The sequence below is a fragment of the Mugil cephalus genome, chromosome 1 (assembly GCF_022458985.1).
Source record: "Mugil cephalus isolate CIBA_MC_2020 chromosome 1, CIBA_Mcephalus_1.1, whole genome shotgun sequence".
Lineage (NCBI taxonomy): Eukaryota > Metazoa > Chordata > Actinopteri > Mugiliformes > Mugilidae > Mugil > Mugil cephalus.
In genome coordinates, this window is record NC_061770.1 from 39,737,395 (window position 1) to 39,760,466 (window position 23,072).

General features: G+C 42.4%; 3 protein-coding genes, 1 long non-coding RNA gene and 5 other non-coding genes across 9 annotated transcripts; 8 read left to right on the forward strand and 1 right to left on the reverse strand.

Moving 5' to 3' along the window:
* Nucleotides 1–870: 870 nt before the first annotated feature.
* sb:cb1058 (uncharacterized protein LOC394209 homolog) lies at nucleotides 871–6,710 on the forward strand. The gene is made up of 3 exons (XM_047572237.1): nucleotides 871–1,023; nucleotides 3,149–3,839; nucleotides 5,446–6,710. Exons 2-3 carry the CDS (start codon nucleotides 3,213–3,215, stop codon nucleotides 5,593–5,595), a joined length of 777 nt encoding a protein of 258 aa, XP_047428193.1. The 5' UTR covers nucleotides 871–1,023; nucleotides 3,149–3,212; the 3' UTR covers nucleotides 5,596–6,710.
* Nucleotides 6,711–8,702: 1,992 nt separating this feature from the next.
* On the forward strand, nucleotides 8,703–12,283 carry LOC125022789. Its single transcript, XR_007114482.1, has 12 exons — nucleotides 8,703–8,756; nucleotides 9,359–9,392; nucleotides 9,647–9,681; nucleotides 9,946–9,983; nucleotides 10,163–10,218; nucleotides 10,410–10,456; nucleotides 10,692–10,739; nucleotides 10,957–11,005; nucleotides 11,196–11,265; nucleotides 11,626–11,690; nucleotides 11,868–11,914; nucleotides 12,130–12,283. It is a non-coding gene; the product is annotated as an uncharacterized LOC125022789 (long non-coding RNA).
* On the forward strand, nucleotides 10,790–10,854 carry LOC124999065. The gene has a single exon (XR_007111134.1). It is a non-coding gene; the product is annotated as a small nucleolar RNA SNORD29 (small nucleolar RNA).
* Nucleotides 11,056–11,125, forward strand: LOC124999068. Its single transcript, XR_007111135.1, has one exon. It is a non-coding gene; the product is annotated as a small nucleolar RNA SNORD30 (small nucleolar RNA).
* Nucleotides 11,353–11,479, forward strand: LOC124999089. The gene has a single exon (XR_007111140.1). It is a non-coding gene; the product is annotated as a small nucleolar RNA SNORD22 (small nucleolar RNA).
* Nucleotides 11,731–11,798, forward strand: LOC124999082. Its single transcript, XR_007111138.1, has one exon. It is a non-coding gene; the product is annotated as a small nucleolar RNA SNORD31 (small nucleolar RNA).
* On the forward strand, nucleotides 11,955–12,026 carry LOC124999075. Its single transcript, XR_007111137.1, has one exon. It is a non-coding gene; the product is annotated as a small nucleolar RNA SNORD31 (small nucleolar RNA).
* A 140-nt stretch (nucleotides 12,284–12,423) lies between the features above and the next one.
* Nucleotides 12,424–15,192, reverse strand: arl2 (ADP-ribosylation factor-like 2). The gene is made up of 5 exons (XM_047609709.1): nucleotides 15,023–15,192; nucleotides 14,622–14,732; nucleotides 13,432–13,594; nucleotides 12,957–13,037; nucleotides 12,424–12,858 (listed from the first exon to the last, which is right to left on the reverse strand). The coding sequence occupies exons 1-5, from the start codon at nucleotides 15,085–15,087 to the stop codon at nucleotides 12,724–12,726; spliced, it is 555 nt and encodes a 184-aa protein (XP_047465665.1). The 5' UTR covers nucleotides 15,088–15,192; the 3' UTR covers nucleotides 12,424–12,723.
* A 676-nt stretch (nucleotides 15,193–15,868) lies between these two features.
* On the forward strand, nucleotides 15,869–23,020 carry batf2 (basic leucine zipper ATF-like transcription factor 2). Its single transcript, XM_047609702.1, has 3 exons — nucleotides 15,869–17,571; nucleotides 18,656–18,775; nucleotides 20,270–23,020. The coding sequence occupies exons 1-3, from the start codon at nucleotides 17,482–17,484 to the stop codon at nucleotides 21,233–21,235; spliced, it is 1,176 nt and encodes a 391-aa protein (XP_047465658.1). The 5' UTR covers nucleotides 15,869–17,481; the 3' UTR covers nucleotides 21,236–23,020.
* The last annotated feature ends 52 nt before the right edge of the window (nucleotides 23,021–23,072 follow it).

Consider the following 23,072-nt stretch of genomic DNA (forward strand, 5'->3'; position numbering starts at 1 on the left):
GTATAGGGCCCTCAACCTTGTGGTGCATTCAAGTGCTGCTCAGATGGCCTCTTGTTAATGTGACATCAGAATAATAATACGAAACCGTAGTTCCCGGGAACATTAGGGGCATTTACACGAACGCGCAGTTTAGTGAGCGCATGAAAATTGTGCTCGGCGACTATTAGAGTTGTTGAGGTCATACATGCAAAAACATGGCCCACGCTTCTCTTGGTGCTTTGTGTATGAATGAATCCGTCAGGTTGCACCTGGTCAATTTTTCCCCTGCAGCACATGTTGTCTATGCTGGCGCCACATATTGAGCATATATAGAGGGTCCGTGTCTTTATGTTGATCCTAAAAAAGTAGTAGATGTGAGCTTTGTGGAGTTACAGGTGGAGAAAGTACGGAGACAAATAAACGTGACAGTAACATTGTTTTTGTTAGTTTTTCATTATTCCCAAGAGTTAATAATATAATTCACCAGCTCTCATTGTGAATCCTACTAGATTATACGTGACAACTGAGCAGGATCATAGTTAATGATCGACAGCGGCTGATGACAGAGTAGGACGTCTGCTGCTGCTGCTGGTTTAGTACATTTGCTCTTTTGGTTTTTGTTGAGTTTACCCGAGTGAACACGAGCAAAGGAATGCGCACGGTGAGTTAAGGTTACAGTGCCCAGTGTGTGTTTAAGGGTGTAAAGGGAAGGTGTGTGTTTTCTGAGTAGAGACGGGGACAAAGAGTCCTGGATAGCGAGAGTGCCCTGCTGCATTGTGTGTGTGTGTGTGTGTGTGTGTGTGTGTGCGACTCTATCACATGTGTGTCCGTGTTTGCTCTCGGCGACGACGGACGGACGCGCAGGTGTGGGCAGGGTTCGGTGTGTGACGTCGTGCGTTCGGGGAGTGAGTCGAGCTCCCAGCTCTCAGTCATTCACTCAGCTCTCAGTCATTCAACAGGAAGGAGTTGCTCAGCGCTGCACACGCAAACACACACACACAGACACACACACACAGAGACGCAGAGACTACAGCAAGACACCAGGTAAGTCTTTTCTGGCAAATCTAAAACTCAAACATGTTGCTTTTTGTCGTAATCGAAGGTAAATGTCATGTTCAGTCATTTATTTTCATTCTTTTTTTAGTTCTGTTTAAAGCTGTTTTTTTTAAAAATCAGTGTCTTTATTTGTTATGGTTCGCTTTTTTACTTTCTTGTCATTTAAAGTATTTCCTTTCTTTTTAAAAATCTTCCTTCTGTTCTTCGACATGTTTCTATCTTTACTTTGTAACCTGAGCCGCTATTAGATTAAGTGTCCTACACCTGCCATCTGAACTTGGTCTGTGCTTTATCTTATCTTATCACACCACATAACACAGATAACGTATCTTGATCTCACTCCTGTCATTTCTTTTGTTACTTGGAACGAGTACATAGTTTACATCACCATTTAGATTTCATCCACTCACATACTTGGTCACTCAAAACTAATAAACTCTACAAATACACATATATTTAAATCAGTTGTATGTTTACATGCTAGCTGTTAGCAAGAATGCTAACTTCTTTTTAAGAGATTTGTGAAAGCTAAAAAAAAAAGACGGCACAACATCTTTAAAAAATGTACATGTAGAAACCTGGGACCACCCAAATCCTAAATATGAAGCTACAACTCCGTTAGCGTAGCTTAGCAAAGACTATAAACGAGTCATAAAAGTTAGCCCAGTTCTGATAAGACTAAAGAAAGTTGCTGTTCCCACCCAAGAAATAAAACAAGAAATGATAATCCCCCTAAAACCTTTTTTCACAGTTTACATAAACAAGATTTACGCTAAGATAAGCTAATTAGCCTCTAGCTAGCGTCTAACTTGCCTGAAGCGGCAACTTGTCTTTAAAATAGAAACTTTTACCCATTTTTTGTTTGCAAAAATGGGTAAATTGTTAAAAATAAACGAGGAAATGTAATATTGAAAGCTGCTGCCGTGTATGTGGGTTTATTCAAATTGTTGTGGCTAAATACAGACGTGGCAAGCAAATGCAAAGCAGCACTCCCAACAGAGCGGCTTTTGTGAAGAGATGCAGCTGACCTAATTTAAGCTGGAAGAGTGAAAAGGCTCCAAATAATTAATCACTATTGACACAGGGAAGACATTCCTGCCGCGGGCGGAAACCGAATTTTCTTTCACTTGTGGCAACAAACCCAGTCGGTGACGTCGCGTCAGGTGTTTTTCCTCGAAAGGCTCCCGTGATGTGCACACCCAGCATTCGATTTATAAATCTTTTAATGGTTCATAAAAATTTGCGAATTGGGTGCCGTCGCCCGCTGAGGGAGACAGTGGCGGTGACTCAATCTGAGGTCACCCCTCCAGCATCCAGCGGGTCAGATCAGAGTCAAAGTCTAACTCTGAGTACGTCGTGTCTTTTAGTTTGGGACATCCAGATGTGATCGCAGCCCCGATAACGTTGACCTCCAGCTTTGGTTACACACACTGGCACTTAGCCAAGCTACAAGTCAGACTACTGGGGTTTAACACTGACGTATTTTTTGTTTTGCTATAAACCAGAATCAAATTACTTTTCATTACAGCAATAAGCAATAAGAATAAGTCAGAGTAAGTAGGCAATTATTGTGAGAATACACGCATCAATTCAAAAAAAATAACAAATATATATAAAAATATGTGTTCTGAGTTGTTGCTCTATATTATAGAGCAACAACTCAGAGTCTATAATATCATTGAATATGGGGTTTTGCACAGCTGGAAGCTATTGCACATGGTGAGTCCAGAATCCAATAATATAAAAGGGAAAATGTACAAGTACATGAAAATAAAATGAACATGAGTTATTGCACAATATCAGTATAAATATGGGTTATGCAGACTCAGAGCGAGGACTTGCTCTTGCGGGGATGGTCTCCTGTGGCGCTGCTGTGGCGTAAACGTCTTGTGATGCCTTTTAAAAGCACATACCACCCACATCAGCAGATGTACGCTGATAAAACCCGCAGACACTCACACAAAACCAAGTTGCTGATCTCACATTTATCTTCCATCTGTGGCATTTTTTATTTTTTTATCATCTGCGACTTGTCCCACGTAAAATTTTTTGTTGCACCTACTTGTGAAGTGTAACGGTGTTAATCTCTAACCCGTCTCCTCTCTTAAAAAAGGCAACAGTAAAAGAAGCGAGAGCGCGACAGAGGACGCCAGACGTTCGAAGGCAGCGACGAGAAGATGACCATCGGCAAGAGGCAGAGCTCCGTCCGAAGCTCCATCCGGGCCCCGAAGTTTCTGGACAAATCCAGCGGCTTCTACGGTCGCCTGGATGAGCCCGAGGTGGCACAGGAAGTGGAGGAGAACGGGATGTGCGACACGAGCAGCCCGTCTTTGAGCAGCAATTCTGGGGCTGAGGAGAGAGAAGAGGTCGAGGTGTTTGACTTCAACGAGGGCCTGATGGAGGACGACGGCGAGACTCTCCTGCACAGGAAGTCCAGCCGCCGCAGCAGCCGGTGGAGGAGAAGCTCCAGGAGGAAGCAGAAGGAGGGGAGGGCCGAGGAGGAGCAGGCCAGGGAAGAGAGGCCGAGTCTGGGCACGGAGAGTCCCGTCGAGGACCCCGTCCCGGAGGACGGCTTTGTGAAGATGGAGGAGGAGGAGGAGGAGGAGGAAAGTGAGAAGACGGGCACGGCGAAGGAGCCGGCGCTCGTCCACTTCCCGGTCCGGGAGGACGGGGACGACCAGGTCCTGATCAGAGACAAGAAGAGAGGACGAGAGGAGGAAGGAGAGGAGGAGAGGAAGATGAAGAAGGAGCAAGAGCAGGGGATGAAGATGGTGAAGAGGAAGACGGTGAAGACTTATCGCAAGGTAAGAAAAAAAAAGAAGTGTCTTTTTACTATTACAGTTCTTCTTCTTCTTCTTCTTCTTCTTCTTCTTCTTCTTCTTCTTCTTCTTCCCTTTCCACTCATTTACATAAATTCCACACTCAGGTCCACACTGGTTAAACTTTAAGCCCCTGAAGGTTACATAACCGAGCGCTCAGAGCTCCTGGAACAGAGGGGTAAAGTTCTCCCTCCACATCCTCCACATAATGCACACCGGGTTATTAATCACCATGGAGACTATCATATCATCTTAATAAAAGCCTGCCCCCTGGGTCAAAGTACAGCGGCCACTGGTGCATGTCACCGGCACATTAAATCCCCTCTTTCTTTCTTTCTTTTTTTTTTTTTTTTTCCTTTACGTCACAATTAATGATGTGAGAATAACCGGGCTGGAACACTCACAGGCTTTTAGCAGCGAACAGACAGATTGTTCCTTCACCTGATTCACATGTTGTCAGGATTTACTGTTTCCACACAGACACAGAGAGAGAGAGACAGGGGGACATTCCTGTGCCTCTAATGTCACATCTTTTGATCAGTGGAACAACGTGAGGCGACGCTGACCCGCCCACTAAACCCACACCATAAAACACATTCCTGTGCTGCTGTTAATAAGCTCTGAGCCTGACCTCTGGAGAGGTTAGAGGACGGACTCACCGAAGGACACGCTGAAGAACTTTAGTGCCATTAACAAAATGCTGTTGCATATAAAAAATAAAATAAATAAAATTCCCACTAGAGTCGAGAAATGTGGCGTAAAGTCACCTGTTACTATAGCAACAAGCTTTCTGGTTCATCATCATCATTATTATTATTATTATTATTCAGATAATAAATGCGACCAAAGAGCCCTAAAGTCCTTTTTTTGCATTTTATTTATCAAGTCTGTCATTTCCTGGGAATTTCCCTGCAAGCGAACTCGACACCAAACCCGCATATACAATGACGGATTATGTGCAACAAATTTCCTCTGAAATGTTTTTAACCGGTGCTTTTTCTGACGTCGACCTGACACGGAAGCGCTTCTCATCTCGACACAAATACCTAAGCTGGAACGACACACGGTCGCTCCGTGGAGGAAATGGCTGAAATTAAAACAGAAATATTTCAACACCTAAGGGATGGACTGAGATTCACTTTAGCGCAGGCGTTTTTTTTAGCCATTTCCTTATAAAACAAATAGCACAAGTATTAGTTCTTACATGTGCACTTTTAGGTTTAGTGCAACAATGGCAACTAACACTTAATAGACGAAACCATAAAGTAATAAAACATTAGCCGGGAAGATGTAGCCAGACACAAAGGACTTGGCTACGGTTCTGTTCATGCAAATTTGTTTTATGCCTGTTGTATATTGCCGCACCAACTTCTAGCCAGTTGTTACATAACATCACGCAAAGCACGGACGCTAAAGTCCTCCAGGGTGGCGTGGTTCACGGCCGACCTCGACGCAACAACTGTTGGACAATCGATCGCCGCTGTGGACTTTGCTTTAACTCAACTCAACATACATGACAAACAGTTTTCCTCTGATCTGTGTGTGTTTAATGTCTTGTGTTGATTGCTAACTCTGCTCTTCTTCCCATCAGGCCCTGGACCGAGCCTTTCGCCGCGGCTGGGAGGCCTTCATCACCAACCTCTACAGCGTCACGCTCGCGCCCGACGCCTCGTCCTCGCCACCGTCCTCCTCGCCCTCCACCAAGAGGAAGCACAACTCGGTGCTGGCTGAGTTTCAGTAGAGCTGGGCGACGACGACGAGAGCCCCGTTCAATGTCGAATTTGACTAAATCAGGTTTACGCAGTGTTTTTCTCTTTTCTACGTAGAAATGGACGATAATCCCGCCTCGAGGCCCGGGCTTCCACGTGTCCGGTCTGAGAAAGTTACAGAGTCTTAATTACTCATTGCAATGTTTACTGACTCGTCGCGTCACCGTGCACGTTAATTAATTTGCTCACGCAGGTGTTTTCCCTTCACGAGCTGTTGATTTGACACCGAAAGTCTCTGAGGCTTGAATGGAAACATCCCGGTTCAGCTTCTTCTGCGTCGCTAATTTCAGTTTTTTTAAGTCGGAGGTGAAAGAACTTAGCGGCTCCTTACATCTGTTCCACTGTTTCCTTTGGCTCCACATTATGAAACCACCGTGTTGATGTGTGACCGAAAAGGAGCAGAAACCTTCCAGTGTGTCACGGTGACCGATGAGTGGACTTTTGTTCCGGAGACATTCCTGTTTCTGCGTGATCATCGGAGCAGCTAATCAGTAAATCAGTCGGGGGTTAATGAGAGCAGGACACGCACGGTCCTGCCCGGGCCTGGTCAGGGACACATTTTTTTTGTATGATACTATTTAAGGAGACGTTTTAACCATTTCTAAACTGCGTGTGCACAGAACTTCTTTAACTTTTGAGTTGTGGGACAGCTCGTTAGTGTCTTCCTCATGAGAGGTGCGTGTTCGTCCTGGTGAAGGTTGTTAAACCTGACGGGACGGGACACAAGAGTGTGTGCGCGGGTGTTTATTTGAGAACTTAAACAGAAAAAGTTTTTATTGTACGATTGCAGATGAATGTAATGTTTTTTTTTGTTGTTGTTTTTGTATGTGAATAGTGCCAAATCCTAAATATAATATAAATATAATAAGTAATTATTGATTTTTGTAGTTTAAGATAAGTTTAAAATAAAATGTTTGAAACAAGTCTGCTGTAATTTTTAATTTTTTTTTAATATTACCTCATGTGTGCTGAACCGTTGACTGAATAAACCAGAGAATAAATACTTTTGTATCTTAATTAAACCTTTTTCTAGTGATGAACCATAAAAAACATGCACTTTTCTTGTTAAACAAAGAGTAATATTGTATTTTACTGGCGTCAGACTAAACATATGTGTCACTGTAACATGAGTCATGTATGAAATGAATGGTAACTCGTAGGTGGTCCCACTGACACATCAGATGTAGGTGAAGATTTAACCTGCTCCACTGACACATGGATAAACGCAGCGATAAGTTTGTCAAAGTGCCAACTATGATCTTATATGTGCACTAAACAATATATTGCCGTAACACGTGGCAGAGGTTGCATTAGTTTCGACCCTTGATACCGACGGTAGCTGTGCCAAAAAAGATTCTGCTCCGTGGACACTTTAATGAGATCAGAATCAAAATGATTTAAAGTCCCCATAAAACTACGCACACAGGGTGCACCCATGAGTGCAGGGTGAGTCATCGGCGCTGTTAAAAGGTTTCCCAGGAAATAACTAACTAACTACTCCACAGGCAAACTTAAATTTACTTAAATTTACTTGAGGTAATCCAGAAAAAAAAGGGCACACAACCTTAAAACCACACGGTTGGTTTTACTGTTTATTTAAGAAAGGGACAGTGCAATTTCATAGAACACATGATTACCCATGGTTAAAAAAGCCAGAATTAGCCAGAAGGCTAGTTTTCATCTGTAGTCCCCTGGCCTTGATGTAAAAAAGGCAATAAGCATACAATACATGTACAATATAATACAGATACATAAACAACACTTACTGTATAATTAAAAAAAAAACAAACAAAAAAAAAACAATCAAAATACAACACAACATTTTATCATAACATCAAAACATCAGAGCATCACAACATATTTTAGTGTTGGCAGCTATAGGTGTTGATAAGCCACGTTTTCAGTTTTTTAATAGTGTAGGTCTCCCTTGTGCCTCCAAAACAGTTGTGGCCTCTGTAAATCATCCCACAGATACTAGATCCAGTAAACGTGGAGGCCAGGTCGACACCTTGAGCTGTACTTCATGTTTTTTTTGAGTTGTTCTTAAACTGCTTTTGTGTCAGGCTGCGTCCTGGTGGGGATGTAGCGTCATTGCTATGGGGTGGAGGGTGATACATGTCTAAAAGTGACACCCACATGAATGCAACGTCCAACAGATTGAATTGTCACAAGATGCTCAGTGTCGTTCACTTTTCCTGCCAGTGGTCATAATGTTATGTCGGAAGTTGCACAGATTCATGCTGCTACGCTGCTTTTTTTGCAGTGTATTTATCTTTTATTCTTTATCTGTTTTTATTTAGTACCTATAGTTACTTATGGTGGGGAAATAATCCAAAAATCTCATTCTTTTGTACAAATCTTATCATGAATGACGGTATCCTTTGGTAATGGAGAAATGCATTCTCATATATAAAAATCTGACATCCAATATAGATCCAAACTAAATTCAAATATCTAAATAAGCCCATTATACTGATAGACTAATAATAAAATTAAAATAAACACAAAAAAACACAAACCTGATATAAAGATGATGTAAATTCTGCTCGAGTCTAACCAGATCAAACTTCAATTTAAGCAAAAGCAATAACATCAAAGAAACAAAGGTAAAACATTGCTCTCTTACTAAAATAAAACCTGCAGTGGATCACATTAAAATGTTGGTGTTGGTGTTTGACCTAAAATGCCGCAGAACTCAAACAAAACCCAAATACCAAATGAAATTATTTGGACAACAGGTTGGGAATCACTTAGTACCTTACTTTAGTAGATTTAAATGCACAATCTCAAAAATCTTTAGTCCTGCTCCATGTTGGCGCAAACTCTCAGACTCAGTGGCTGGTTTCAGTCTCTTTGCTGCCACCTCGTGTCGCTCAAAATCATTTCAGTCCTAACGAGAATTAAATAAACTCCGTTCAGCTTTTGACGTTTTAGCATAAAGCGTTTCTATGTAGTTAGTTTAACATAAATATATATGTTTTTTTTTTTTGCACCTTTTGTCAGTTTTCATAATTTAAATTCAGCCAAGAGGAGACTTCCGGGTGTTGCCGGTGGGAGGAGTCATCCTCCACGCGGGACATAAAAACCAGACGCACCCGCTCCTTCGTCCACTTCCTTCTGTCTTCTGCTCGAGGTAAGACTTTCTGTCATGCTCCTCCTTAACTTTCATTCATTTGAAGACTCTATTTATTTATAATACTAGGCTACTGAAATGTAGAAACGTATGTGTGTGAGTTACATACTTAATTTAGTTATTTAGTTTGATACTCGGGGTTGTGTTGTTGTAGCTGTGCGCCTCTTTAGGTGCAGCAGAAACCAGACCTCACAATCCTCAACCATCCACCATTAAAATTTGTCAATTTAATCTAAAGCAGTGTAGTATCTTAAACAGATGCATGATACTTAAAGGTTGCATGTTGTATTACAACACAGATGTCAGATTAAATAGGATATTTTACCAGGAAAAAAAAAAAAAAAATGGCCGATGCTCGACAGGCGCAGTGTCTCTCAATGATGATAACTTTCACAGACCTGTACTGAATGACTGTGATTGCACTTTTTTAAATCTGACGTGAGACGCTTGTTCATTACATTATAATAATGATTTTTTTTTTTTTACCTGCTCCTTTCTGCGCCCTTTGCACGTTGCGTGGAGCAGTCACGTGGGTAGTTCACCTGCTAGCTATAGCTATAGCATGCTAACTCGGTACTTTCCCTTTTTATCTGTTTTTGCAGATGGAGGTGGACACAGAAACGACTTTATGCAAAGGTAATTGTCTTGAACCACCTGGTTATATTGGCTCTGTTGTGATTCCTGGGTGTTGACTTTAAATAAAGTAGCTTTAAAGTGTTAAAGTGTAGCTTCATGCTACGGTGATGTCTCATTTGAACTCTCTCACTGAATACATCTCTTGAGGAAACTTCAATCTCTCAATTTTCTGAGTAGCATGGAGCTATTAAGAGTGTTCCCCCTCAAAGCTGTTCTTAAAACTCACTAAAATCTTGCTTTACTTGTGGTTTCAGATGGGAGGAACACAAGCCCCCACCCTTTCCATAAGGTAATTACCAAGCATTACAACTTTTCATTTTCACCATGGTTTCAGTATATTGGCTCAGCAACATCCGCGTCATGTTGGCTTTCATTTGCCTCTGTCGGAGCTGTGTGCTGCAGTGATGAATCTCTGAACTCTCTCTTACTGAATCAGCCTTTGAAGAAACTTCTTTACCAGATTCTGAGTAGCATGTGGGCACCAATAAACCCCCGTAACACGGTGAAATGTGGCGCCTCTCTAATTTAATCCACTCTTATATTTGCTCAACAGATCCTCAAAGATGAGAAATGAGACGGACTCTTGTGCAGGTGAGCAACATTAAATCTATAGTAGAAACTCCTCTGAGGCTTCAACTGATGAGTTAATAAAAAGACAAGCATATGCCTGAATCCTGTGATGACGGTTTATAAATCTGATCGGCCCTTAAACAACATGAAAGCCCTGCTTCGCTTTTATACATGTGGCTAAATTATGTTTTTTCTTGTAGGTTGATGGTCACTGTTTGACTCGCTGCTCGTCAGAGCAACTTTAAACTTCACAGAGGTGAGTTGAACATGGTTTATTCTAAGAGTATGTTCAGTTGTTGGGTATAAACATGATGATTACAATTAAAGACAAGCATATGCCTGAATATAGTGATGCTAACCTTTGATCTGATTACCCTTTGCTCAAATAGGGAAACGTTCCCTTTTTCCTTATTTTGGTCATGTGATTAATTTTATATTTCTCTCTAGATGGAAGTTCAACTTCAAGCCTCTGATGTGCAAAGCTGCATCATCCTGTAAGTCTTTTTGTTTTGTAGTTGTAGTAATAGTCAAAAATGCCTTGACTGTACAGCTAAAACCAAGTTGTTTCTAATGGTTTGAAAGGATGATATGGGTTAGCACCCATTTAAAAACCTGGACGACTAATGTCACATGGCAATTTGTCACCAAAGCCCTGATCAAACATGAACGCACATAAATGACACTTGCAGTGGTTTTTGATTCCTACTAAAGTGTTGTTTCTTTCTACAGCCTCTGCCGTCGCTTGAGGAGGACGTCGCCGATGCTGGAAGTCTCATGGTGAGGTTCATTTCTCGTCCTTGTGAAGAACGTCCGACGTTTAAATGCAGTTTCAATGATGATGATACTTAGCTCACTTTGAACCGATGTGAAACGACACGAACAACTGAGGAACTGCATTAGTTTAAGACTTAGTCTTTTTAGATCGGTTTGAGATTAAATGTCATGAACCGTAAACGGCATCTTTGAGTAACGTAAATTTACTTTGTCTTGGTAGATGATTCGCCGACTGTGCCAGCGACGTGATGTGGGTGCTCCAGTTTGAGGTGAGATGAGTAGAAACCCTAAGGTTGTGTCTTTATTTCCCAGATCTGCTGATAATGATGAGATACATTTGGAATCTCGTTCGTCTGAACTCCTGTTGAGAAATGGAATATCTGACATCGGTGGTGGTCAAACAGTTATTAGTGTAAACTTCTATCTAGTGTGTGGACCTGACTGTGTCCTCTATTGCAGGTACATGATTGTGGACACCCAAAACGCTGCTGCTGCCGCCCCCAGATGGGACTTGAACACATCTGTGCAGGTGAGAATCATTTAGAGTCTGAGGCTGGAGAAGTGCAGCGACGCTTCATACGTAAATCGTTATTGTTAAACGTGTCACGCCCAGTTTCCTTCGTGATGACACCCGCACATGTCTTACGCCTTGCGTCAATGCCAGAACCTGAAAAGGTGAACCCACTGGCGTTGCCATGGCAACAAGGGGATGACCCGTTGGGGTTACCAACAGTCTGAATGGAAACGGACTAACATGGGGGGTGACAAATCTAAAAAAAAAAAATGGGCCTTTTTGCATTTCTCAGACATGTGTATGACAAACTCTACAAAACTTTTATGAAGTTAGACGGGTTTACAGTGTGTTCACCTGTATTCTATCTTTTTTAAGGTCTGTTTGGTGTTGGCACAACCTGTCAAGTACACACTGCCCCTCAGAGTTGACCCAGAGTTGAGGTAAGTGTCGAGTCACTGCTCCAACTATAAACGTTTTACGCTGACGTGATGACTTTCTATTACCGCCCCAGTCTGAGAATTCATGACTGATTGGTTTATGCTGATCAAACAAAAAACTTCATGTTGAAGATGTGACAGAAGCAACTATGAAAATTAAAGTGCGTACTCATGTTTCAGGTTCCTCAAAAGCAGCTGGCTGCGTTGGACTTCTTGCTCTATACGCGGTAAGATTTGTTTTTTTTGGTTTTTTTTTTTTTAAACTTAATTTGAAGTGATGAGTTCCAGTTACCGCCCCAGTCTGAAGATTCATGACTGATTGGTATTCTCTGATCAGAACTAGATTAATAGTGTGTGTGTGTGTGTGTTTTTTTTTTTTTTTTTTTTTATAAAGAAGGTAAAGTGTCCAATCTCTAAGCATTTTTTTTTTTTCCTCTTTCAGACTCGACATAATCTGGTGCCATGATGAGCTGTAATTCAAGTGTAGGATCCTGATCAACGTCCTGCTCCATGTTGTGTTAAAAAATTAATGAAAATTACACCAGTTCCTGTTTGTATGCTTTTTCAGTGTATGAATAAAACTGAACTGAATCATACTCCTGTGTACAAGTGTCTTCAATCTGTGGCCGTATGAATATTAAGTCAAACTGACTTCTGTGCTGATTAAGGTTAGAATATTTTAATGCTCGTGGGCTAAACTAGAAGCTGGCATCTGAAAATATCCCACCTGTTTTTGCCACATTTTGTATGAGAGCTAAAGCTCCACTTGCATTTAAATCCTGGAGTGAGTGTAGTTGCATATGTTGTGCAAGCCAAAGCACTCACAAATGGTTTTGTGGTCAAGTTTATCAGAAGTGAAAGTCACATTTCCTCAAATCATTGTTCTATTCTTGACACACAGTCATAAAAAAAAAATGCATTTTAATTTGTGCAAATAAAGGAGACATGTATTGACGCATCAGTCATAAGAATACAACGGTTGAGCTTGGTTTTATTGAGTCCACAGTCCAGTCAGGGCTCAAATGTTTCCCTACGTTCAGTCAGCGGTGAAGATCCTTGCAGCGATATCATCCAGTAACCAGTCTACTCCAGTTAATAAATTCTCTCCCGTTACTGCACTGCAACCAATAATACACCAGTGATGACTTTTGATCTCATCCAGCCCCATCGCCTGCAGGAGAAACACCAGGTTAGTTACAGTAACACAAAGAACTGCAGATATCTGTTAAAGCTGTACTCTACGTCTCTTAATGCCAGAGCAGAGCTCACCTCACGTATGGCTTCTTTTGACAGGGATCCAGGTAAGTCCTGTTTGTTTGCAAAAACCAGCAGTGTGGCACCAGCTAACCGCTGCAGAATGGACAAATACAGTCTGTTATGTACGAATCAGATGTGTGGCAGGGGCAGATTGATTAATATTTAATGTAGCACAGAGTTTATGATCTGAAAGCTAAGTCCTCCAGAATCATCATGTTCCTATAACAAGTCCAATTAGCTTTTTAAGCTTGTTTATACTCGCTATATATTGTCACCTTTAAACAACTAAAAAAAGAGAATTATTACATCTCTCATCCTACTTGTCCATCTATACTACATAAGTATGAATTCAGACGCACAAAAAACTAAAATTTAAATACTCAAATACAAGTGAACTTGCATTAGGTACAGAACTATTAGCACTGCAACCCCAAAGTATCCTCAAAACTACATGTGCTTCATCACTTGTGTGTGATCGTTTCTATACCTCCTCCAGCAGCAGTGCGCTGAGCTCCTGCCTGCAGTCCTCCAGTCGGAGCCTGTCTGCGCTGTCCACCACCCACACCAGCCCGTCCGTGCTCTCAAAGTAGTTCCTCCAGTAGGACCGCAGTGACTTCTGACCGCCAACGTCCCAAATATTCAGTTTAAACCTAGGAAGCCGCAGAGGGAACACGAAGAGTGTTAAGTAATCGTGGGAACGTGTGAACTAATAAAAACCTGGTTAGTTAGACCACATGACATCCATGAATGACTTCCTGTAATCTTTAAGTTGTGGATGTGCACGTTCAGAAAAGCGGCTGCAGAGTTGTAGTTTTGCATGTTGCATGGCGCTCGCTTCAGTGGGTCCTCGTGCACAAGCACGGGAACAACTGAAACCTGCCAAAAGATTAACTGCAAGAAATATATAATAGAATATAATGTACACTGAACATCACACCACACTGGTGGAGTTCACAGGAAAGATGCCTCCATCACCAAGGACCCCACCCACGAAAACAGTCTATAATCAAGGCCTGCTTCATGTCATAGAATGCACTGTTCACCTTTTCAGTTTCTGATTATATTTCAGTTCATTTTTGCATTGGGCGTTTTGTATTTTAGTACTATATGTACATTCTTATATTCTACTTAGATATTTTGGGTGGACAGCAAAAAGAAGAACTTCACTGACCGTGGGAAACCTGTTTCAACACCGTGCACGTGACAATAAACTCTTTGAATCTTGAAACCAAAGGACCTTTCCAGACACTTTGACATGCAGTGTCTGCAAAAGCACATTAAAGCGGGGCTCTGCTCCAGTCTCTCAATGTGCCAATAAGTTGTGACAGTGAGACAGCGTGAGACAATGATAAAAACTGAAGAACGCTAAATCAAAGTCGGACATCAATGATGGTAAAATGTGCAGATGTACGTGTCCTTCCCACTCTGGAGAAAGGTCTTGTGGGAAACATTATTTATCGTGTAGAAGAAGAAGAAAAAGTTCTTCTTATTTATCGTGTAGACGAAGAATAAGTTCTTCTTATTGATCGTGTAGAAGAAGAAGAAGAAGAAGTTCTTCTTATTTATCGTGTAGAAGAAGAAGAAGACGTTCTTCTTATTTATCGTGTAGAAGAAGAAGTTCTTCTTAATGATCGTGTAGAAGAAGAAGAAGTTCTTCTTCGTGTGTCAGAAGGTTACCCTCGGTGCTCTAATGTTTTGATGTTGAAGCCCAGAGTGGGAGAGATGGTGGTGATGTCCTCTCCGTTGAACTTCTTCAGGATGGTCGTCTTCCCCGCGTTGTCCAGACCTCTGCACTCGACAGGTCAAAGAAAAACACACACACACCTGACTCTAGCATGGACAATTAACGTGAGCTCAACCATGTGTCTATATTTAAATATGAAACTCAATTTATAGGTAGCTAACGACACAATTCACCACGAAAAAGACTGTCACAAGCGGAGGGCGGTTATTTTTTATCATTATTAAGTAAACATCACGAGTCGATCTTACTGACGCAGTTTTGAGTTATAATAATGTCAGCGCATCAATGCTAATCTGTTTCAAGCTAAGCTAACAAACTGTTACACAGAGGATACAACATTAGCAGTCTCATCTCGCGCTCCTTCTGCTTCATCTTCTTCAAAATTGTCAGCAAACCCATGGCGGCACTGGTCCGCTAAAGTGCTGTTTTTTTTTTTTTTTTATATATGTACCTTATACTTTTAGATGTTTGTGTTGAGAGTATTCAGCTTCAATGAACAACGTTGCGATGAAGCAGGAAGTAGCTGTGTTGATAGCCCCGCCCCGTTTACAGGAAGTGGAGCGCGGATTGGTTGTTGGAGCGGTCGGAGTTTGCTGATTGGTTAGTGATGATCATGAGGTGTGGCCTCATGTGCGGTTTTTGTCGCAGCGTCCCCTGTGTACGTGTTTCAGGAATTACATGTGTGACTAAGGTTTTAGTCCAAAACAAAAAAACAAATGAATACGGATAGAGGGATACAATAATTCAGTTAACACAAATTTCATGCAATATGTTCAAACTAAAAAATAAGTAATAAATAATATTTAATGAACAACAACAGACATAATGGACCACTGCAACTTATGTTCTTCTCATGAGGAATGACTTGCATTTATATTTATTTAAACATTAAAATGTCACTGTTAAATCTCTCCAGATCTGGGGATGAGATAAGCACAGAACCATTCTACCATCCAACCTTTTTTCCTCATTCATAACAACAACAAACCATCTTCAAGTATGAATCAATTATAACGTCTTAGCATACACTCATTGTTATGGGATATATTTATTTAAGCTGTTGTCTAAAGGCTGTAGCGTGTCACTGCGATGGTGCTATCTGTCTCTCTCGGCGACGGTGTTAAAAATATGTGACAGCTAGAAATGTCTTGTTCATGTCTGTGGTGTTGTGAATTTTTAGGGATGGATTGTCATCACATCTCTCTGGTTGAATTCACCATAATCCATCACTGTGCTCCAGCAAAACCAGATTTCGGCCTTAGGACTTGAGTTTTATGGTGTAAGCATCGATCCACAATACTAAATGTTTACAGATGTCGATCAAACACTCATTTTGAGCCTTTTTATTGGGATTTATTTTACAAAAATGTGCTGTATAAGTTAATTATCGAGTGGCTTTCAGCACAGATCTGACTAAGCCTGGAATCCTGACAAACTACCCCACCCACAAACAGTTTTTGTTCAAAGAAAGCTGGGCTGCTTCTTCCAGGCCAATCAGATCGATTGGGCAGATTTTTATGTCAGAGGAGTAATGGTGACACACTCATAAACGTCATCTGAGCTAAGTGGAATTTACAACAATATAGCTCTGATTATGCGTAGCACTATCTGATTGAGTGCAGAGGTGGTTTTTTTTTTCTCTCGGTATCAGCTGAAGCAAATTGTTAGTGTGTTACCGGACGTATATTCTGATAGGAATATCAGGCCACGATGGGACAGATCTGACTCAGAGCCAGCAAAGGTTAATCTGTTTTTAGGGTTGCTCTATAAAGGTTAGTGATTAAAGAGGTAAAGAGACAATTCACCAGCTGATCGTTTTATTACAAGACGATTTCCTGGCAAATACAAAAGCCTTTTAAAAACATCAAGCTGCACATCTACTTTCACCATTCATATGTAGGACTGTGCTGTCTTTGTAAAAAACCTGTGAGTAATTGTTGTTTCGGGCTCGTCTAGACGACGTGAAGCCGAGCAGATAATCCTAGAGGCCTCCCTTCTCTGCTCAAAGTGAGAGAATTTCCTGCTTAAACTGTGTTGGCTGTAGTGTGGGGGTCTCGGACGCCGATTTCCCGGCAAAAAGTCTTTCAGAAATTCCCAGCACGTGCAGGAAGAGAAACCCTTCTCCAAATATGGGCAGCAGCTCAGAGCGGCTTCCTGTCCCAGTTCGAGCGTTGCCATTCATTTAAAAAAGGATGCCTTCAGGTGCTGTCGAGAACTCGGGCTCAGCGGTTTAAACACGTTGATAAAAAAATAAAAAAATAAAAAAAAAGCAGTTTTAATGGCAATAATAACATACTACCAGTCAAAGGTTTGGACACGCTGTCTCACTGAACTGAAAGTGAAGCTGTGTCCAAAGGCGTATGTTTGACAAGTTAAACGAACGTACTGCGTATGGAGGCAGCACCGCTCCCTTATCCCAGCAGCCGAAGGGTTTAAAATAAAGTGAAACCGAAAGAAGCCGCAGCATCATGTTGCATCATCGCTCGCCTGCTGACAAACCTCCTCGTTTCAAAAGCCCCAAGACACGCTGCCTGAGCGTTTCACTTCGCGGTACGCATCCACAGCATCAGGTCACCAAGCAACCACCAGACAGCCCGAGTTAGTCTGCACCACGGGGGAATCTCGGCTGTAGTTTATTTTACGGTCCCGGATTGTTTTAGAGGTGATTCCGCTTCTGAGTTTGAATGGAAAGCCGGCGAGCTGCACAGATGATCCGAACCAGGTGAAGGCGGAAAAACCAGCCAGCAAGCCAGCCAACACTTGAGCCAGTCTCTGCTGCGAGAGGACAGAGACATGTCCCCGTTATTCATGGACACAGGGTACGATCCCAACAGCCCCGGATCCCTGTCAGCCGAGGACTGCAACAGCAATACAGCTGGATCGGTGAGTCCCACAATGTCCCTAATTAATCAATCAATAGACTGTAATAAGAGTTAATGGAGTTAATGCTTTATATTGTCAAACAGTGGAGACGTTTTACCTTACAACAGCACAATGTTGAAGACAATACAGTGCACAAGAAAATAAATAAAATAGTAGAAAAGTAATTTAAATTAAATAGTAGTTTGTGGTCTACAGAAAAAGTCTGCAGTCAGAAATGTAGAGTCATATACTGTGTAAAAAAACTACAGAAATATAATAACAGCATGAAAGTATTTTATGTTTGTGTTTACATTTTTTTTTCTTTTTGCCACAGTTTGAATTTCATTTATTTATGTGTTTATTTATTTGTATTTTCCAAGTCCCTCCGTGAACAGATCTGCCGTTTTATCTCCCTCGATGCCACCGATATTATTCATGTCCGAGAGATTTACAAATCGCCACTGTTCAGTTCAAGCTGGTGACATTTATCCCGCGTCTCGGCTGTGCAGCCAAAGATCATACACTATTATATTATTATTATTATATTATAAGTTTTCTTTCTGCCTTTCTAATTACAGGGCGTAAAGAAAATGCAGGCACCAGATTGTGTGTTTCATTTGTTAAGCTCAGGATTTGAATGAATACACACAAATTTAGTGTAATATTTATAACAAAAAAACAAAATAATGGCTCATGTTCAGCTAATTTAATGATGAAGTTATAGTGATGGTGGGCATTTTACTCATCAAGGCAGGTTGGTGAATTTATTACCTAATTTAACCGTCTCATCTATTCCCCATCATTTTTCACCATCATTATCAAATCAAATTCCTCTCCAGGTCTGTTTACATCTCGGCCAACCTGCTTGATTTTGAAACCACGTATCGACTCATGTGATAGTTTTGTCCCGTGACTTTGTGAACTCTTTCACAAAACATAACTCGTTGTCATAAAGCTAGTGTTAAGTGTGGGGTAGGGGGATACCACGAGAGAAGCATGCACTTGAATCACAGTGAAGCTGCCTAACACACATACATACACACAAACACACACACACATACTGTGCACGCGCCGCAATTAACCTCGGGACGTTAATCTTTTGCAGGAGAGGGAGGGAGACGGGCCGCAGACGGGGCCCAGGGGGAAGAAGAGGCGCGAGAAGAACAGGGACGCGGCGAGGAAGAGCCGCAAGAAGCAAACGGAGAGAGCGGACGAGCTCCACGAGGTCAAACACACTCACTCCTTATCTGCCTCTTTCCACCCCCTCTTCCCTTCCTGCTTCCGTCCACGGCCACTCTTCCACTCTGTCGCTTTCTGTCTCTCTTACGGTTACTCACATGGGCCGTGTGACAAGTGGTATGCGCCGCGTTGTGTAATCGCGCTGCACGCTCGTAGCCATTTCTTGTAAATACTCTGCTTAGAAGAAGGACTTTCACTCCCTCTGGTTTGCCCTCCCCACTGGCCCTCCCGTTTCTGTTTGCCCCACACACACACAAATAGAGTCACACACACACACACACACACACTCACCAGACATACCAGTCTTGTTTTTTTTTTGTTTTTTTTTTATCTTGCGGCCAAATTTCGCAGGTACAAACAAGTCTTTGTAAAGCCAGACGTAATCATGTTCTCAATAAATAGTCGTCCTTCTGAAGAAGCAGTTCTTTTAAACATCTTTGCAGGGACTTATTTTTTACAAATATTAAAGATTTATTGTCAAATAAGTTGACTTTAAGTCCGTGCTAAGCATTTACACCAAGCCAATCTACCCAACATTCAGCATTATAAGTTGCATCTCTGTTTGAAATCAGACGTTAAAAAAAAATCTCCTAACAAGCACGAGGTTAATTAGTTTCTCTGCTGATATAGTTTATTACTTTGAGCCTTTGGTACGATGTGTACATGCGCTCATAAAATGTCTTAGTCTCATTCTGACCGTATGGGAACAAAAACCGCTGTGGGTTAAAGGTGTTTCTCCTTTCAATTACAGTCAGCCTCCTGCCCGCCGCAGGTCTGATCTCACCTGTAACAACAAGCTAAAGGATAAGTGTGCGTTTTTACTGAAACCCTGAATGAATTGTGGGTTTTTTTTTTTTGCACGGAGGGAGTCCAGACTTTCGCTTTCTCTCTCTCTGCTTCCCTTTCGGTTCTGCTGCTCAAACTGAGCGCGTCCTTCAGGTTTAGCAGACTCGGCCGCGACCCGTCAAACCAGTTGAAACAACACGGGCCGACGGCTGCATAAATACGAGAGGAACGCGACGTTTCCTGTCGGAGCAGGAGGTCATTCACCACAAGTTTTTTTTTTTTTTTTTTTTGGCGGCGTTTTAGTTCTCGCTGTTTCTCATTAAGCTGATCTCCAGGGAGTCACCTTCACTCCTTCGCCCCCCCCCCCCCACTCTGCTCACGCCTTTAATGCTGAACCAGCACCGCTGTCACTTAAGAGCAATATTTCAGTTCTCCTCCGAGTCCGTGGAGAAGAAGAAAAGTGTCATTAGACACTTCATTAGAGTTGCTTGGCTGTGTTGTTTCATTATTATTATTTTTTTTTTTCTTCTTTTGATGAATGTCTTTAATCAGTTTTTATGGCTGATGGGCGCCTCTCTCCTAGGGTTAATATAAATCTACCCGACTCACTGTCATCTCCTACTGTACTGATCCGTCTCCCTCTTCCTCCGAACCAAAACACTGATTTCCCTTTGCGCCTCTTCCCCCCTTTTAGGAGCTCCAGCGCATTGAGAGGTCCAACTCTGCTCTTCTGAAGACGATCACCGATTTGAAAAAGGAGGCGAAGGAGTACACGAACATTCTGGAGCGACACGAGCCTTATTGCCTCCTCAGAGCATCGCCCGAAACCACCTCCACCTCCACCTCCACCTCGCCCACCTGCCTCTCAAAGGGCGGCTCCAGCTCTCCAAGAGTCCCTCCCCAGGCCTCGAGCGCCATTTTATCCACTCCGCTGCCTACCTCCTTAAGCTCGGGCATGGGCCGCCAAGCTCTCGACTGTGTCGACAGGACTCGCCGCTCACCTTCAGCCTCCGCCTCAGCATCCGTCGGCTTGATAGACGAACTCTTCCCTTCCTCCTCCTCCTCCTCCTCCCCTTCCTCCACCACCAGCCCAGTGACTGCTCCTTATTCGCTCTCTTTCTCCACGCACACGGCTCCTCACTCTTTGTTCTGCGACGACCCCCCGGCGAACGTCAGCCCCGTCTCCGCCGGCCTCCTTCCGAGCCGCGTGCCCTTCGCCCACTCTGGACACGAAGCCTCCGCGGCGCCCGTTCAGCCTTTCACGACGGACTCGTTTTTGACCAAACAAGCTCCTTTCCTAACAGCTTCGCCTCCTACTAACACTTTGCCACGCCGCTCCCCCTTAGAGACAGAAAGCCTAAGGGTGCAAGACGCCTCCGTAAGCCTGCCCCAGCTTCACCCGTATCAGTTCAGCAGACACCTGAACACGCTGCCGTACTGCACTCCACCTCTTTCCGCTCATTTTCCCCTACAGCCGAACTCTACTTCTCTGCTCTCCCTGCTCACCGTCCCCAGCCCGCCTAACATCTCCCAAGCTACCTCCAGGTCTTTCCCCCAACCTCCTCCGCCTCCGATCTTTGCGGAGTCAACAAAAGACCTTTCCCTCTCTGAGCTCCTGGAAATCAATGACTGGATTCTAAGTAGCAACTCTACAGAATAGGCCTTTAATTGATTGACTCACCTCTTGGACACTCGCTCAGCCTGATACGGCGAAGGAGCTAAAGTTTTTTTCCAAAGAAACTATTGTGTCAGGTTTCCAGTGAAATGGCGTTTATGGAGAACCTGACATTGGGAAATGAAACATTGTTTCTCAGCTTTTTGCTTCTGAAGCGGGGGCGCCAGCTTTTTAACGTTGGGCAATTCGTGAAAGTTGGTCAAAATGGAAGCAGCAGAGATGACAATCAAAAGGTCCTAGCTTTGAATGTGTAGCCTCCAACTGTAGTGAAAGCCAAACCTGTCTGACCTCACCATCATCAGATTATTTTTGGTCTGACAAAGCTCCTCCAGAGAAATCGTTACGCGGCTATTTGGAAAGGGTGGGCTGCAGTCTCCGTGGTGACTAAATGTCGGCTTATGCCTGACTTTGGATTTTCCCTTTGATGGTGCCAAGTCACACACACAACACAGTGCCTTCGCTTTCAGGGACGGCTGCTAAACCGGCTCCAGATGACGAGCTACAACTCTGTAAAGCCATCAAGCTTCTGAATAAGTGAAAACCAATCTAAAGGTGTCATTAATTCCTCACTTAAAGTAATATGACACTGCATAACTGACTCATCATGCCCAGCTTTCAATTTTAGACATGGGTGGAGCGTTCACTTCCTCGCCGCTTCATGGAAATGCCATTAGGAGAAATATCTAGCAATGCCAAACAGCGACAAAGTTAACCAGCCCAGACCGACGACACAGCAGTCGCACACATTTTCTGCTGCTATTGAATATTTATGGGTTTAAATGTTTGAATAAAGAAAGTTTTAAGTGTTTAGGAACGCAGTTATTTCTGACCCATCGATAAAACTCTGACTAAAACTCAACAGCTCAACAACTGACTAGTTATCTGTGATCATTCTGGAGCGCACATTAGTTTGGTTCGACGCATTACTTTACAATAAAACGAGGTGCGCTGCATCTGACAATAAAAGCATTAAGCGTCAGCCACACTCTTCAGATGGATCGGGGGGGGTGCTAAGAGGAGAAGAGCAAGGTGGGGAAAAGAAATCCCATCACGGCCCTTCACAGATCTGTAAGTTATTTATTTTCATAGATTTCTAACATTTAGTTTAACTATTTTAGATTTAGTTCCAATTTTTAAGTCGCTTTATTAGTTTTTTTTATTTTTTTGGGCACGCAATGGTGTCTTACCGTGCAGAGAAAACACATACAGATGCTACATGTGCAAATACAGCCATGTCTAAAACTAAAGAATATCATTTTTTTTTTTTTTTTTTGGATTGTAACGATGATGTAAAGCTTTATTAGAGTTGATTTGGTTAGTTTTAGAAGCTATTTTTACATGTGGCAGTGGAGGAGGATGTGTAAACAGCAAACAGAGGTGTCATCATTCAGGTCGACGATGGTCCACTAACACCCCTTCGCTTCTGGGAATTGAAAGTTATGATTAATCAAAACGTACAGATGTGCTCATTTCAGTTGAGTCAGGTAAGGTGCTTTTTTTAGACTCCCCCTGCTCGTAGCTGATTACACAAAGACAAAAAGTCTGTGGAGGAAGTACTCTTTAGAGGAACTGCTATAAGGAAATGGGTCGCACTCTGTAAAGCTTTCTCTTTTTCTTTAATGCTTTAAGTGATGATTAACATAGATTGTTTGCTTCGCATGACTATGTATACGGGCTACTAGTGTGTTTGTGCCTTTTGAGTTTTGGTTCATAGTGTTTATCCTCAGTTAATATATTTCTTTGGTAATAAAATATATTTTATCATTTAAAGAACTTGTAGTTTCTGTATTTATTCTCTCGTCACCTTCCCATCTGTTAATGC